This window comes from Pteropus alecto, unplaced genomic scaffold (genome assembly GCF_000325575.1).
Source record: "Pteropus alecto unplaced genomic scaffold, ASM32557v1 scaffold433, whole genome shotgun sequence".
NCBI classification, from domain to species: Eukaryota; Metazoa; Chordata; class Mammalia; order Chiroptera; family Pteropodidae; genus Pteropus; species Pteropus alecto.
Window position 1 is genome coordinate 674,989 of NW_006433953.1, and position 17,566 is coordinate 692,554.

The following is a 17,566-nucleotide window of genomic DNA, read 5'->3' on the forward strand; positions in this document are numbered from 1 at the left end:
GTCCCAATCTCTTTTAGAGTCGCGCCCACTTTAGCAGCCAGTCTGGTCCTGTGATAATCAAGTCAAATTGGCCTCAGTGCCCCCTGCTATTGCCCCAATCTCTTTTTATATTTTAGAAGACTTTCTGATGCAGGGTGTCTGTTGGGGCTGTTTTGGGCTCGCCCACCTGCCCTCTCCAGGCCAGCAGCTCTGCATGAGCTTGAAATAATTTGCACTCCCACTCTCGAGCTGGTGCTGCTGCCACAAAAACACCAGCCACTTGGCTCTGCTAATCACCAACATGCAAATCAGCCTCCACTGCAGAGAGCTGGAAAGACAAGTTTTCCTCACCTCAAAAAGCCACTGCCCCACAGCCCCATTTTCCTTCTCCCAACCCAACTCACAGACCCACGGTTATACCTGGCTGCTCTTCTTCCAGCTCCAGGCTGCCTACCAAGCCAGTGCCATTCTCTGCCACAACTGAGGTCAGCTCCTTTTCTGCCGCCTCATCAGGATGGATACCACCGCCTACCTCCTGGGAGGGTGCAAAGGTCTGGATGCTGGATCCCAACATGGGAGAAGTCTGTGGGGAGGTGAAAAAACTAGGGGGTCCATTGGGCATCACCTCAAAATTCTGGTCAGGAAAGGAATCATACAGTTCCTGTGAGTCGAAGTTAAGCCCCATGGGACTCTGGGTACCGTTGGCCCAGAACTCTTGGCTCCCAGCCCGAAGGTTAGTGTTGTGACTTGGCGATGAAGGTTGTCGGCTGCCCCCAAGAATGCCGTTGAGTGGGTATTGTCCCCCCGAGAACTGGGAGAGAAGGGGTGGGTCCTTGAGGTTGCTGCCAGTATTGGCAGATGGGTACTGTGAGTAGTTCCAGAGACAGTCGTAGGCCACGTTGGGGTGATGGAGGTGTGAAGTGCTGGAGGAGTGGGGAGCAGAGTTCAAAATCCCTGAAGTAGTAGTGTGAGATACAGTAGATAAGCCATTAACATTCACATCCCCATTCAAACCTGGTAGAGAGGGAGGGAAAAGGGTCAGTTACAGGTACGTACGCAAGTAACTCTACCAACTCTACCAAAGGAACAGTACTAACTAGAAAAAGGGAAGGTAAACGGGAGAGGGATTGCCCCTCTGCTTTATTTATAGCTTTTTGGTCTCCAGGGAACACCCAACCCAGATGCTCCTGGATGTAAGCTTAGCAACTGCTGCTGAAGGCTGCTGAGTAGGGGGCTGGGGAACTCTCCTGGTCTACCACACGAGCAACAAATAGAGAGCTGGCTACTGATGTTCATAGACTTGTTTTGTCTTTTTTCTTTGTTTTAAATGAAGCTGTTTGCAAATTCCGTACAGTGACTCCCATACTTCCCCATTCTTATTCCCTAGAGGAATTCTTCCTTTGAGGTAGCAAGACTGAATTCTCCAGGCCCCCCCTTCTCTCCAGGGCCTATTTGGTCCCACAGTGGCATCTGAAGGGACAGCCTCTACCTCACTGGCACATGCAGATCCAGCACTCTGTGCTGGGCTAAGAATAGAATTTGCTGTCACACAGCAGCAAGATACTGGATCAGAATGCTGGACTTCCCCATAGGCACTGGAGAGTAATATGCAGGGAGAAAAATCTCTGCACAATCAGTACTGTAGACTTTAGTTCTCAACACCAATGGCAACCTCTAGACTGAAGGACAATCAAATGAAAGAAACTAAGATATAAGAAAGCTGGTATGGGGGGTCCTCTTCCAGTGAAATAAAGGAGCTTCTATCTATCTGTAACCCATTTGTGGAGGATAGGAGGTAAAGGTGGGTAGTATAAGCCTGTGGCAGTATTTTTCTGCTGCAAGGAACAAGAAAATCACTTGGGCTTTTCTCTGCTTCCAAGCAAAGTACCTGAAACGCAGGCAAGATTAAAGAGGTACTTGGCAGAGCCATGGTACAGAGCAACTGATAAGCCAAATCCAGAAAAAGACCTGATCTTGGCAGTAACACCTCCATCTGGAATTATAGATATTTCTCTTTGGGGAACTAGGTAACCATTAAAATTCTCCCTGTTCCTACCTTCCATGCTCAAAGGACAAAAGGTGGCACAGGCACTTCAAGCATCTGCTCTCTTTTCTATTGCACAAACTAAAGGCAAACACATCCCAACCTTCACCCAACCCCTCCACCCCCAGTCGTGGGGTGGCTTCTCCAGCCTCTAAAAACAGCTTTTCAGAGGGCTGGCCCTTTATCTCTCTTTCTCTCTCATGGGTTCAACCTGGTTACCAGAAGCCATAGCCACCTCACCACTCTCTGGCAGTAGCCAAGGGACAGAGCTGACAGAAGAGCAGGCTAAGATGAAAAAGCTAGTATGTTTTTCTAATCCCTTCCAACTTTAACACAAAACTAAGTGTTGCTTCCATAAACCCCTCGAATTTGTTCTTAGAAGATTGATTTCTTTCCAACAGCTGGAGTTCTGAGGATTCGCCTCCTCCCTCCCCACCTGGCACAGAGCTATTGTGAAGTAGCTATCCCAGAGAGATGCCAAATCTTGTCCCAGTAACCTGCTCTAAAGGAAAGATGCCCACTCCCTCCCCAGGCCATGTGGCCCTCACACTCACTTTTCCCTTGCTGGGGGAAGTTCATGGGAGACCCGTTAGTGTAGAGGCCCTCCCCTGAGGAGGGAGAGGGTTTCAGTCCTGAGGCAGCAGGTGCAGGGGGAAGGCCAGTAAAGTTAAAATGGTCGTTTGCCTCCATTTCTGCAGGAGGGGAGAGAGAGGGGAAAAAAATACTGGCGGTTAAACAAGGTTATGTCACCTGAAATTTTCTAGAAGGAATGCCCCCCTCCCCTCTATCTACTTACCCTTCTCCTATCTAAGTACTAGGAGGAGGGTGGAGGATGGAAAAAAGGAAGAAATAGACTCCTAACCTGGACAATGACCCTATAGAAATAGTCTTTTAAAGTCAGCCTTGTAGAAATAGAGTTAGTAAGAAAAACCAAGTACAAGCCTGCAGGAGTCTTCCCCCTATGAGCCCCACCCTCTTAACTCCCAGCCTAAGTTACCCCTCTATGTTACATTCTCCATTCTTTTTTTTTTTCCCCCCTTTAAGGTAAGGCTGGAGTCCCAAAGAAAGTTCTCAAAGCCATCTTTTGACAGGAAGCCAAAGAAATGGGGGTATGGAGGAAAAAGCATATTTGATATATATCCTATTTTGTATTATTATTATACTTGAGTTAAACAATTCCCACATTATTCTATCCATAGCCCTGGACACCTGAAGAAGATAACATTCTTGCTTTCATAAAGAAGGTTGAAAAGGAGAATACATTTCAGGAAAGGTGACCATAATGGCAAAACCCAAATCATTCGGCAACACTTCTATTCCTTTGCTATAGTAAATACCATTCTCTCCAAAAATACATCTCAGAGAAGTGTCAGAGGTGAAAAACTGACTGAGTGTCCCAAGGAATATTATTCTGTTGTGTCTACTGTGATTACTTCCTAATGTTTTGGTTCTGTGACTTAAATGTAAAAGGTCATAGAGAGAAATAGCTGGATATTTATATTTATAAAGTTCAGTGGCTCACTGGGAGATATTAGGGTTAAAAAAGCTTTTCAACTTCTCCTGAATATGAGGTGGTAAACTACTAGGAATGATAAGTGAAGCCTTTGATTAGAATAAATTTATCTTTGAAAGAGAGAAGACGGAAGAAAGATAGGAAGCAGAGGCCAGAATTATTGGTTAAGTCTGACACGTCAGATACTTATGATATACTAGTGTGTACTAATTTGATATGTGAAAGACATAATCTATCTTGATAAAGAAAAAGCAACTTCTTGGGTTACTATGTTTTTAAAAGGGCAAAAGAATTCAGGTAGAAAGATTTATTAAGCTCTCAGGATGAGGTAATAAGCTGACCCAGTGATGTTTTAAATATGCTGTTTTCCAAAAGAACCAGAAGCTTTTTAAAGAATGAATAAATTGGTTAAGAACATGTACAACCACTGCCCAAGGTTTGCAAGAGTCATGCTGCTGAGTATGCTAGATAATGCAAATTAGACATCAGTAGGTAACATGTGAATTTAACATAATTCTGAGCATGAAATTATGAACCTCGCATAGTATACAGCATGATAGCTCTAAGGCTTTCCAGGCTAAATATCATAATTATATCTATATTCATCAACTTTAACTGAAATTTTTTTAAAAATAAAAAATAAAAGCAATTTGTATTTTGTTGATTTAAGGGGAATAATTTTTTAGGATTGACTTATTTCCCCATCTTCACTCTAAAATAAGCAGCAAACCTAAACCTGCAATGCATCAATGAAGAAACTGGGTATCTCTAGAGAAAGACCTCAGGGTCCCCTATGATTTCCCTATAGTTAAGGGCCACTCTTCAGAAGTAAGGAATCTAAAAAAATAAGCATCATGAGATTAGTGATCCTTCTGAATGAAGGACATCAAGGAAGAAAGTTCATTCCCCAATTCTCTAGGTTAGGTTCTTCCAAAGTTTACACCACAGAGCAAAGAGGACACTAGGACATTCAGTAATTCATTTCAGAAGTCCTAGAAATGCTGTCTGGAGAGCCAATCTCATCTGATCCCCACCTTTCCCTTCCCCAGTTTTATGCACAGCCACACCTCCCCTAGAGTGTGTGCAAGACACACACACACATGCCTTCTTTCCTATGTGTACTGGACTACTCGATGATAGACCCTCTCTCTGCCTCTATGGGAAAGCACAGCATTTCCTGTCCCATAAATTATATACTAATAAGAATAAATGGATGGCTCACAGAAATCAGATAAGTAAAAGGAATGGGAAGTTATCTAATGCCTGAGGTCCATTTCCCCACTAGCCTCTACTGAAGGGTCATGGGGACCACAATCACTTCATTTACAAGAGGCTTCTTAGAAACATAAAATACTCTTTGTGCTGTGCAGTGAGATCAGCGCAACATAGTAGGCTCTAGGTTCAAATCCCAGCTCTACTACCACTAGCTGTGTGATTTTAGAAAAATCACTTAACATTGCTGAGTCTTAGTTTCATCATTAGTAAGAACTTTAGTACCCACCTCCTGAGCTTGTAAGGATTAAATGAGAAAATCTAGGCCTTAGCAGTGTCTGTCATCCAGCAAACACTCAACAAATGTTAGCTATTAATATTATTAGACAAAAAGAGTAAAGATTGCTTAGTTTTCAAAAATCAGGTCCAAAAGATCAAAATATAACAAATATAATTTAAAACGTTACCAGCATAAAAGATACTACATAACTAGGGATGATCTTCCCAGCCAGACTCCCTTATAGGCAAATTGACTCAATTTCAGAGATCACTTAAATATGAGGTCACAGTATGGGAATGAGAAGAAAATGTAGACAGCTCCTCTCAGCAATAAACCCAAAGTTATTTCATTTTAACCTTCCTACCCAAGATGCTTTCCACAACAAAGCCTGAAGGTGAATTATGCCCTCCCATCTAGAACTAGTAAGGACAACAGTAAAGCAAAAGAGAGTGTCTCCCTTTGAACTAATAGGATTTTGGCCAAATGAAAAAAGAAATCAGTCAGTGCCCAAACCCAGACGTTCTCATGACCAGGAAGTACAATCAAGGCCAGCACCCAGCCCAGTCCCAGTAGTATGTAAATGGATCTTTTAAGAGCCTCTATGCTTCCTTTATAAGAGTTAAGGGGCAGTGCCCCTTAAGCTTGAAGCAGTAAAGTCCTTGCCACATGACCAAATAGGTTGTTTTTCTCTCAGTTGCAATTGAAGAATTACTTCTCTGTGGACCTGTGACATGGTTTTAACAGAAAAAGGCTGACAATGCACAAAGTGTTGAAATAAGTATTACAGATTTCAACACTGTTGCAGGTGCCCTGACCAATCCTAACACTCAGACCTCTGAGGCTACCCACAGAAAGACAAGACACACATTAATACCATCAAGCTAGACACTGTGGCAGTCCCTAAAGCTCTTTGATTCTTTCTTCCCATATAGTATACCAAAACTCGACAAATAGGTTACTAATTTTTTTTTTTGAAAGAAGAGAGATTTCAAATGCTTATCTTTACTGAACAGCAAATACAAATTTTGCTGTATAGTAAATAAATCATAGCACTATATTTTAGCTCTACAACTGTGTTATAAAGAACATTTTTTAATTTACATATCTCTGGATTCACCCACCATACTCTAATACAGTAGTTCCCAACCAAGAGTGATCTTGCCCCCTGAAGGGACATTTAGTAATGACAAAAGATATATGCCACTGGCATCTAGTACGTAGAAGCTAGGGATGCTTCTAATGATCCTGCAATACACAGGACAGCCCATTACAACAAAGAATTATCTGGCCCAAGATATCAATAGTGCCAAGATTGCAAAACCCTGCTTTAATACAAAAGCTGCCCCATTCCCTATTCCTATCCCATACCCTGGGAAAGTTTTCACTATTCTCAGTTCCTGATGCTGCAAACAAGGATGCTTTGACTTCAACATCTAAAAATCCCTTCCCTGGCTAAGCTGTTTTTCTTTACCAATACTGAGTTCCCAGTGCCAAGCCACAGAATTGACATGTCTCCTTCCTCAGTCAGCACAGCCCATCCTGACAGCCCTGGTAACAATATTGCCTTCAAACTCTGACTCAGACTACAGCATGTACTGACTGAGGCTCTCAAAATGTCCTTTCCTTAACCCCCTTTCCTTCTAGTCAGGACAGCAAGGCAGAAGGAAGATGATGAAAGAAGATATACCAAGGGAGGCTACTCAAATATAATAGTCATGTCCAGGCTGCTCAGAAGAACAGAAAGATGACTGCTCTCTGTCCTTATTTCTTCTAAACTATGTAAGTTCTACACCATCAATCAGATATTAAGTTCTATCACTTTAACTGCAACACCTAATTTAGTGCTAAGTACATAAAAAAGTCCAAAGAAATACTTACCTGTTGAACCCACAGATTGGATTAAGGAATAAATAGATATATATTTTCTACCACTACCAGCTTACTCATCTAATAAAAGTTATGGTTTTTGCTCCTACTAGTCTCAGAGAACCAAAAAAATTCAGCTTCATTCTTCACAGAGATAACAATTTCTAGAAGGAAGAAAGGCCCTAAATCTTGACATATTTTAGACAGCTGTCCTCTGAAGAAAATAGGGAAGGAAACAGGAAGTACTGAGGATGTAAAAAGGCAATAAACTTAAGCTCTAAGTTATTCTCTATTAAGCTCTAAAATGTTCTGCTTGATTTAACTGAATACTCAAGACACAAAGTAGGTTTTAAAATATTTGTTGACTGAATAAAGGAACCATATAATGATCTAGGCTAGGTTTTCTGCCACTTCACTATCAGAAGACTAGAAATGCCTGTGAAATTGCAGGACACTAAAAACCATATTCCAGAGGTTGTAACAAGGTTATTTCCTTCTTTCAGCTCTCTCTGATTGTTTCATAGAAATTCAGCTCTAACAGTTAAGGACTCCATCTTTCCTTCAAAAAGATGTCCCCCTCCCCACAAAATCCCAAACTGAGCAAGCAAGTTAAGGATCCCGTTTGCTGAGGCAGATTATAGAGAGTCCAATACCAGGAGACTAAAAGCAATGAGACCAGCTGTCTCGAGAATCCTCGTGTTTTAGTTTTTTGATGAATTTTTGGTAAGGTTACATTATCCTTTTAGTCTGTAAAATATCCTTTTATCCTTTATAATTAAAAGGACAAAACACTCAGTAACATAATAACACAATTCTACTTATTGCTAGTGACCCAATCCAAGAAAAAAATCCAGAGCTCTTCAAAGCTTGTTTTGAGGAATTTTATAAATTTCAAAATTATGCAGACTAGCAAGCTGGTGACAAATGGTCCTTCTGACTCACATGTAACAATGCAGATAAAGTATTAATCTTAGGCTACGAGATATATGAGGACACCCATACCCCAAGAAACAAATCAGGAAGATTGCCCCAGGAACTACCTCAAGAGTTTTATATTTCACTCTATGTCCTAGGATGTCAAAACTTTGGCTCAATGAATACATCTCACACAAGGTCAAACATCACACCAGTTATTAAACTAACTTCCACACTATTTTAACAGTAAAAGAATATAGAGACCACTTCAGAGGTGGTAAGAAAGGTCAACAGCCAGAAGACACAGTCAGTAACCCTAACAAGCTTTGCTTCTCTCCTGGCAACACCTGATTCCAGAACCACGAGTCTGCAAGAGGAGCCTCTCAGGGCATTCTAGATTTTTGACTGGCTCTGAGGTAAGCCGGCATAGTTCTCTCTATACCTCAAATTTTTTCCTTTAGAGAAAGAAAAGAGAAAAAAATGGGTCAATATTAAGAAATCCACTTCTCTGACAGAAAAATGCATCCATTTTACAACGCTATGAAAGGTCTGTTTCATTCAGCTTTCTTATCAATCATTTTCGAATGAAGTCAGTATCTAATTTCTCAAAACCAATTTCTATTCCTTTTAAAGATCCAAGAGAAAAGTGGTCTTTCTCTTTACTTCACTCTTTTAACCCCCAACATGGAAAATCAATTTACTATTCTGTCAGGTCCCAATTTAGATAATCAAAGGTTGAAGAAAGGGAACTTAAATTCAGTGTCTAATAAATGCTATCAGAAAGCAACTCAAACTAATGAGTCAAGCAGAGGGGCAAGAAAAAAGACAATGACATCAGATTTGTTTTTACTATTTCCAGAAAATTAATCCTAACAACCCCAGTGAAAGGAGCAATAATGCTATCACATAATCATATACACCTATCTGTTCATAATCTGGACCTTTATTCTAGGAATGTACAATTCAGGTGGGAGGTCTGTGAATGGAAAATACTAAAAGTTTATTTAAGTGCTAGGCTTCAGCAGTTTTCAGGATAGTCCAAATGATCTAAATACCTCATCTCTCAAAATATAAAATCCTGTGTAGCCAACTCATCTCTAACCAAATTCAGTGTCTAGCAAAGTGCCTGGGGATATAGTACACAGTCAATCACTGTATGCCATTGTAGAAATCTCCTGAAGTTATCAGGTGGGAGAAAGAAAATTTGGACACATGACTTTGCACAAAACAGAGGAAAATCTAACCGTGCTCCAAAAAGGTAAGAGAGAAGATGACTTTTATGGGCTGAAGGGTCAGTCATTTGATAGCAAGCTCTCCTAATTAGTTGGTTCTGCAGAAGGTAAACTCTCCAGCACCCTGTCCGACAACAGGCTTCCCACATGGACAGACTATCCTCAGGCTAGAATCACCAGTGAGGAACAAACCCACCATTCTCTCACTGGCAAATCAGTCCCTATCCCAACATACAAATCCATTTCATAGTTAAAGCTTCCTCATTCCCTCTTCTTCCACCTCTCAGAATCTACCCTTCTTCACCTCACAAGTTCATTTGCTCAGGTGCTCTGCAATACAGAAGCTTGTCATACTTAAGACTATATTAAGCAGGATTCCAAAAAGCTACTCTCATGCCACAAAAGATCCCAGGTCCTCCTGGCAGTTCCACTCTTAGGGAATTTGCGACACTGTACTGAAAGTGTAGCCCTGCTGGTGAATGACTGAGTCTGCTTCTCTATGACCTCTAGCTCAAGGGAAAAAAATCAAGACAGGCAACAGAGATGCTCTAGAGGAGGGATCAGGATCAGTGAGCCAACGGCAGTTGAATACTTCCAATTGACAAATTAAGTTTACAAAAAAAAAAAAAAAGTCGAACGAAAGGACCTCATGGTTGGAAAGATTCAAGCTTGCCCAGAAGGCCTCAGAAAATGAAACCAAATCTGATTAAAATGGACATTTCAAAACAAGAGACGCAGCAGCAAACGCACAGCTGCCATTTCCCGGCCACTTCCTGCGGGAGGCTTGGGGGAGGGGCTGTTTGTGTACAGATGGAGGTAGAAGCTATCCCCCCATCGCCTCCCGAAGGATGCAAACGTCTCACTCCAATAAATCCTACAAAGGATGACTGCTATTGGCATTGCTTTCTCCTGAAAATTGGGAACAGCGGGAAAGAAAGGAATGATGCCGGATGGTCTTTTCCGCCACGGAAATGGGGATCCCCTTAGTGAGGGATCTCCCTTGGAAAGGAATCCCTCTTTATTCTTTCCTTCAGTCCCTAAACCCAGCTCAAATCCGGACGCCTCAGCATCAGCCCTATCAACCCCCATCCTGGAGTAGGAGATTCTCCCAGTACTCGAGGGCCCCCAGCACAGCACCACTCCAGCAAGGCCCTCTGCTGCTGGCCAAGCTCAAGAGAACGTGCACGCGCGCGCGCACGCATACACACACACACACACACACACACACACACCCGAGGGAGACACCCTAAGACCTCTGGAAACCCCTTCAACCGTCCACTCACCGCTGCCAAAACGCCCCGATCCCCACGAACGGGGTGTTTAACCCGCCCAGGGAACCCCCCTCACCTACCCTCCGCACTCGGGCAATTCCCACCCCCACCCGAGGAGGTGGAGCCCCTCCCGGGGATTCCACCCCGAGTCCGCCACAGGAGTCATCTCCACCAGCCAGGCGGCTTCTCCGCCTTCTCGTCGTCGCCGTCGTCGCCGGAGCCTCCACAGCTACTCCCGCCCCCGCCGCCCCATCCCGGGTCTTTAGTAGACCCACAAGCCCCCTTCACCACCCAGCCTCTAGGCAGGGAGACCCCCACCCGGGGCTGGAGTCTAACTGGAAATAAGCTCGCGTCAGCTTCTCGCCCCAGGCGAGGCGCTAGGCGGCTCTGGAGCCTCTGTTCCCTGAGGGAAGCCACGGATGAAAGCCGGGCTCCCTCCCCTCAGGCCCCCTGCCACAGACCCAACAGACCTGAGGCGGCGGCGTCCAGCCTGGCTCGGGGCTTGTCTCTCCCCGGGGGACGGGCGGTTCACATGGCCACGCTCCGGGCGCCAAGAGGGGAGGGGATCGCGGGGGAGGGGGTCCGGGGTCCGGGAGGGGGGAGGGGGACGCGGCTCAACCGCGGGGCCCGAGCAGAGCCAACATGGCCGGCGGGGGAGGAGTGAGCCGAAGCCGGAGGGGGCGGGGAAGCTGCAGTCGACAGCGAGCCGCCCTCCGCGGCCTCCGCCACCGGGTCCTAGCGCCGAGCGTTCTGGCTTCCCCGACCCGGATCTGGGTCCTAGCGCCGCGGTGTTTCCCTAGGCTACCCGGCAGCTCCCTCTTTGCCGTGTCTCATTGTGGCCAGTAGTCCCGGGGCACACTGAACAAACTGAAAGGCATTCCTTGGTCCCAAGGTTAACCTAAAAGACCAAACTTCTAGGACCAAGACATGTGCCACTCCCATAACGGAGGAAAGGCAGAGGGGGGAGTGATAATTTCGGGGGCAATTATTTCCCAGGCTGGGTCGTGGAAAAGTGGAAGTGTAGAAGCAGAAAGATTAGTCAGCAAAGTTCAGTCCTGGTAAAGGGGTGGAGAAAGGCAAGAGCCTGCTGTGCCGGCTGCCCACTCACCTCTGTTCCGTGGGGGCAGCCTGGTCCTGCCTGGATCACCACTTTCCTGGCGACATCTGCAGGGCCCTGGGGGTCGGGAAGATTCCTGTGTGTAGGAAAAGGAAGCTCAGCTCAGGGACCAGAGAGGGAAGACCTGAGTCTAGCCGAAACCTGGTAAGAGGAGCAGGGGATGAGCGCGAAAACTGACCAGCTAATAAGATGCCCCAAATGTCCGCCTATTCCACGGTTTCCGTACTTTTTCTGATAAGGCTATATAATTGTGTGAAACCTAATGAGGACAGAAAAGAAAAGTCTAGCAGAGGACTAGAATTTGGCTATCATCTAAAATGTCTATTGCAGGGCCCCAGGATTGAGAACAGTATCATATATGTTAAAATTTAGAGAATTTCTAGTTCAACCTTCTTTTGTTTGGCAGATAAAGAAATTAAGGCCCAGAGAGGTTAATCGACTTGTTCAAGAGCAAACAGTAGATAAGATATGACTAGAAGTCAGGTTTACTTTCTTTCCAACTCAGTATGCTTTGCAGGCTTCAAAATAATTCCCCTTCCAATTCCATGCGATGCAGTACTACGAAAAAATGCCTAAACTGTGCAAAACTCAGGTTGAATATTCTGGAAGAGGAATATGGGGATGTAGATGTTGAAACTCTGGCAGGTTGAGAGGTCACGAAGTACCTTTTCATTTGGGAGTCTGAGGAGGAAGGAGATCTGAAAACTGGGTGGGGACAAGGCATGGTCTAATACATCAGTCTAGATTGGATTTCCTTTACTTAACCAGAGAAGTAGGCTCATCCTGAGTTTGGGGGAGAGGCTCCACTCCCCAATACAAATGGTTCAGAAAGGCCAAGAAGGAAGTGAGCTTCAGCAAAGTCTTTAAAGTGTGTGGGCCAGAGAGAAGGCTAAGAGGGTTTAGGAGGGTTTCTCTCTCTCTCCTGAGAAAAGCAGATAGATTATCAGGGGGAAAAGGTAGACAGGTAGAAATCAAAACCCTTCTTTCTTCCCTAAGTAACAGATTTGCAGGTCACCTTAGAGAAAAAAATAAAGACCCTCAAACAGCCTGCTGATCTCGATTCCCTGAGTAAATAAGGGCCACACTCAGAGGATAGGAGTCCTTTCTTCTGGAGAAAGCAGGGATCCACCAATTCTGCTAAAGAATGCCCACCACCACCTTCAATCCTCCAAATAAAAAATAAAGGCAGGGGAAGAAGAGAGCTCAAAGTATGGAACTGCCTTCCTAAATGGCCAGGGTAAAGAGCTGGTATCCTTTATTTTCTCTTCGCTTTTCCAGGGAGGATGAGGTCTCGAGAATCTTCCTACCTCCCGTCCCCAATCGTAGGGCAGGCCATTCAGAGACTGAAGGCAGGGGAGGAGCCTGCGCCAGTCAGACGGGTGTTAGCCACGCCTCTCCCCACACCCACACACACCCACCCGCTGGCTCCACTCTGCTCCGGAAGAGCCGGTTACTCCTGTGCCCCACTAAGTGCCCCCACCCCTTCCGAGCCCCAGGCCTAGTCTCCAGGGCAACTCCTAGCACTATCCCAGCCAGGAGCGGTTGGGAAGAGGGGTGCTGGATTGGAGAGCGCCATCTGGGTTTAGAAAAGTGGGGCAGGATCCATTTTTTCCCATCTGGTGCAGAAAGACTACGATCATCTTCCTCCCTGAATAAGACCCCTCCTCATCCCATCTAACCAGAGATCTTCTTCGCTCTTTGAGAAAGGATGACGGTGGGATGTCAATATGCTCAACAGCTGGGTGTTTACTTCTTGCCAGAAGTCAGCCCAGGCAGCAGCTGTGCTTCTCCACATCCCCCCCGCCCGCCCCATCCAGACGACAGAGGGCAGACTGACCCCATATGTCCCCAAACATTCCTCAATCCCTTCAGATGTGGCCAATCACATACCCCATCTCCCTCTAGGAAGCTACTAGAAAGGGGAAGGAAGGAGTAAATGGTCATTTTTTCAGCAACTTGTGAGAAGGGTACCTAGGGAATACTCTGAACCTCTCTCAAGCCAGGCTAGTGGGTGGGTAATAAAGAGAATGCTCCCCCTTTCTCACCCTCCCTATGTTCCTATGACTCTGGGGTCAGTTGCCACATACTCTGACTCCACTCTGGAGCCAGATGGCTGGGGCTGGAATGGTGAAGAGAAAAAGGGAGTGAGGATGGGATTCGCTGGCATCCCTCTACCTTCCTTCCTCAGCCCCTTCAGATAGTCCTGGAATTCACCCCCAAACACCACTGCTGACCACCCTCTCCTCCCTCCAGCTCCCGGAACATGACTGAAGCAAATCCACACACCTGTCCTCTCGTTTCTAGAGGAGAGGTGAGAGCACACAAAAAAGAAAGATTAGAGCTGAAGGACTTAAAGGGAGGGAGGAATTCTCCAATGGAGGTAGGGTAACTATTAAAGACCTCCCTTGCCCTCACTGTCTGAAGGTTCATTGTGTTAATAGGACTAGTAGGGAGATGGTCCTCAACCCTGTAACAATTTTAACTTGTCCTCCTCCCTCTCCAGGTTACTGAATAAACAGTCTCCTCCCCCTCTGTATTGAGGAGGCTAGATCTCCCATAACATATCAAAAGGACCGTGACCCCTCCTTTTCTCTCCAAGTTGGTATGTGTCCCCTCAGATTCACACACAATCCAGTTTCAAACTCAGCAAGGAGCTTCTCCAAGGTGGTCTAAGGACAGGATGGAGAAATCCCTAATTTCCGTAGGGGTGGGACTACTTTGCATCTGAATAAAGGCTGAGCTTGCCTCTCCTCCAACACCCTTAGAGAATTAGTCTCAGCCCATCCCTCACCTACTATTTCCCCTAACAGCCCCTTAAGCCCCGAGATTCTGCACACACACACCGCCCCCCCCCCACCACCATTCCCTGACTTTGAGGTAGGAGCATTCCTAGGCTGGACTGGCCCACCCCAGGCCCAAGAGAAGAGGGCTTTTCCCACCCGCGCTGATTGGTAGGTGCTGATGTTGGATCCCTAAACTCCGGGTGAGGTGGGGTGGGGTGACGGTTACAGAAAAGCTTTAGATGTGTCTTAGTTGAACTTGAAGGACTAGACGGAGGAGGGCCAAAAAGTGCTATAGTCTCTGCTAACCCCTCATCCTCCTTACTGAGGCGAGGAGTTGGGGTGGCGGTTATTCCTCCTCCCATTGGAGGTTAGGATGGCGTGGGAAAGCGCTGGTTCTAGAGAGGAGGAGGCGAAACTCAGACCGCGGGAGATTTTTCTGGCGAGGAAGGAGCGGGGGAGGGGGGAGATCCTGGGTCCAGAATAGGTTACCCTGCAGAGGTTGGCCGAGAGGCGTGAGAAGCCTCGGGATTCCGGTCGCAGAAGACAGGGGAGAAATGGGCGAGTAGATAGTGCCGGGGAGAGGAGGAGGACAGCTCCCGCAGGGGGAAGGTCTGATCCTGAGTCCTAGGCGGCGGGGATCCCGGGGCAGGGAACCGCAGGGGCGGCCTGCCCGGGGACTCCGGGACCGGACGTGGGCACCAGGCCTCACCTGGAGCAGGGCCGGGCCGCAGGCGGTGGCAGCGGCGCCGGCGCAGGTGGCTGAACCCGGCGGCGGAGACGCCTCCTCTCCCAGCCCTAGGCCGGCGGCGGTGGAGGTGGCGGGTGGGGGGAGGATAGCACTTAAAGGGGCAGGAGCTACTGGGGTAAGGACGAGCGCTTGGGTAGGGCTGTCGCAAAGAATCCGCGGGGGGAGGGGGAAGCGGGTGGCGTCTCCTAGGGGCCAGAACCAGGAAGGATCCCGATGGAGGAAGAGAACAGATCCCAGGAAGAAGAGACAGAAACTTATGCGGTGAAGTGGGGGATGGTGGTGGGTCCTAACGTGAAGACTTGGGAGGGCTCCGCCCCTGTGCTCCCGGGGCACCGGCAAAGATCTTTTCACAAAGCAGGGCCGGGAAGGCAGTGAGATCACAAGGACTCAGAGGAGGAGGAGTGAGAACTCAAGGCCGAGCCTGCTGGGGGTAAGGCACAGCGGCCCTACCAGGTGAACAGGTTCCCTGTGTTTCAGCTCCTCAGGGCCCCATCCCTACAGCTGTGGAAAGGCCTGACAGCCTCCTTTCCCCTGCCATTGCCCAAATTTAAACGCCAGTGGAACCAGGAAGCCACGAGGGCAAAGACCTCCTAGGCCTTTCAACCTCAATCCTACCTCTCTGTTCTCAGTGACTGGAGCGTGGGGGGCCGCCAATAGCAAGCCTAATGAGGCTGATGTGGGACCGTGAGAATCAGCTTTATTCAAGTTCAGTTCTCCCCCCAACCACCACCACCCTTGCAGCAACCTCTGGGGCAACAGGAAGCAGCTGCTCAATGCAGCCCCCACCTGGTGGTGGGTCAGGGTGGGGGAGGAGAGGAGACTGGGACTTAAAAAGGCTTGGGAGAAAATGGAAGAAGAGTCACCTTAAAAACCCAACAACGCGACCAAAAGTGGGCTTTACTCTTAGGGGGGTAGGCCAGCAAAGAGTACTGTAACATATTAATTGAATCTGAGTAGCTTAAATAGGGAGTAGCAAGGGTCTGGGAGGATGGGGGGTGGGGGCGGGAGGTGTGGAGAGCCACCACCTTAAGTTCAGAGTCTCAAGTTCTTCCTTGGAGCCAGAGCTTGCCAATGCTCATGATCTTTTCGTCGGCAACCTCACCGGCTGAGCCCTGTACCCCTATAGTCCCTTTTCCCTTCCTTCACTCCCCAAAAGAGCAAAGATTAGGCCCCACCCCTGCTGAGTCAGCCAGGGAGGGAGGCAGGCATCCCTCAGGCCTTCCCGAGGTGGGGGTGCTGGTCCTCAAACTTACCCATGTCAGGCTGGCAGGGCTCCAGGGCTGGGACCACCCAGCTACTCACTGTCCTTGGTTCCCCCTTCGTGTGAAGGCTGGCGTTAGATCCTCCCAAACTGTGAGCTGGAAACTAGCACGAATCAAAAAGCCAATGTATGCTTCCTGCGAACCACAGCCTGAACTGCTGTAGGGTGATGTCCCTGTGTGACAGACTGGGGAGGAGAGGGAGGAGGGAAGGGCGGGGCTTTCTCTGGGTGGAGAGGGAGGAGGCGAGGACAGGGCAGAACCAGGAGAAATATGGAGGAAGGTTAGATCTATGTTGACACCCCAGTGGCATAGTAGAAGAGAGTGGTAAAGGGGGAAGGAAATAAATGCAGCTAGTAAGAGGGAGAAGGTTCTCGTTGAATGCTGGGAGACGTTGAATGCTGAGAAACGTAAACGTCTGAGGGGCGGGGGTGGAGGGATACGAACGACCTTTAGGATCACAGTTCCCAGGTCTGCATCTGGTTAACATGGGAAAACAAAGCCGAAAGGGCTGATTCATACCCTTGGGCCTCCTGAACCGGCTTTTTGCCCACTTGAGTCAGGACCTAAAGGAAGTGCCCTCACCTCCATAACTCGACATTTCCCCAAATCCAGGTTTTTCTGGGAGCAAACTACAAGGCACAGGCAGCTCAGGGGCTCCACCTTCCGTCCAGACCTTGACACAGAAGAGACTGGTGCCAAGTACGTCATAGGCAGATGGGAGGAAACTTAGAGGCTCCTACTCCACCCATACTGCCTCTCCCAATGCCCCACCCCAACCTTCAGCCTCCAGGGGCCTCTGAATTAGGATGTTTGTCTCCGCCCTACTCCTGTCCAATTTGAATGCCTGAGGGGTGGAGCTTATAAATGCAGACTCTTCACGACAAGAGCCCCAGCTGGTTTGTAAACAGTCATTAGCTAAGAACTATATCCTAGCAAATGGCCTTGATTTCAAAATGAGACGTCCTTGCAGTCTCCAGTCCTACCACCAGAGGGAAAAGATAGGTCTGGGCCCAGAAAACTTGAGGCACCAAATCTGACCTTGCAGTAAAAGAGGAACTTGTTTCAAACTGAAATGCGTGTACTTTTGAATACTCCTTCTAACCCTGCATCTTTTAGTGGGCTAAAACAAAGGTGAGGAATTATCTGATTCCATTATTTTAGTTCAGAAGCCTAGGCCCAGCCACCCTAAAAATTGTTATTCCCCTGTAATACAGTCTTTCCCCAACTGTGGTAAGGGATCTTAGCAGAACTCAGGAAGTCTCCATAGCATTTTTTACCCTGCATTGACTCAAGCGATCACAAACACACAAGTCTAGGCTTGTCCAAAACATAAATCAGGAGGCA

General features: G+C 47.2%; 1 protein-coding gene across 10 annotated transcripts in view; it reads right to left on the bottom strand.

The window, feature by feature from the left end:
• The window catches only part of BAZ2A (bromodomain adjacent to zinc finger domain 2A), a 30,382-nt gene extending 13,958 nt beyond the window's left edge, over window positions 1–16,424 (bottom strand). For 3 of the 10 annotated variants that reach the window (XM_025044694.1, XM_025044693.1, XM_025044692.1), the window contains exons 1-4: window positions 16,214–16,424; window positions 11,421–11,505; window positions 2,578–2,715; window positions 400–993 (exon numbers count right to left, since the gene is read on the bottom strand). In XM_025044694.1, coding sequence (XP_024900462.1) covers window positions 400–993; window positions 2,578–2,713 — 730 coding nt within the window. In that variant the 5' untranslated portion in view covers window positions 2,714–2,715; window positions 11,421–11,505; window positions 16,214–16,424. Of the gene's footprint in view, window positions 1–399; window positions 994–2,577; window positions 2,716–10,782; window positions 10,954–11,420; window positions 11,506–14,921; window positions 15,004–16,213 lie in introns of those variants that run through there. The other 7 variants (XM_006908917.3, XM_025044689.1, XM_006908918.3 and 4 more) reach the window with 5 other exon arrangements.
• Window positions 16,425–17,566: the final 1,142 nt, after the last annotated feature.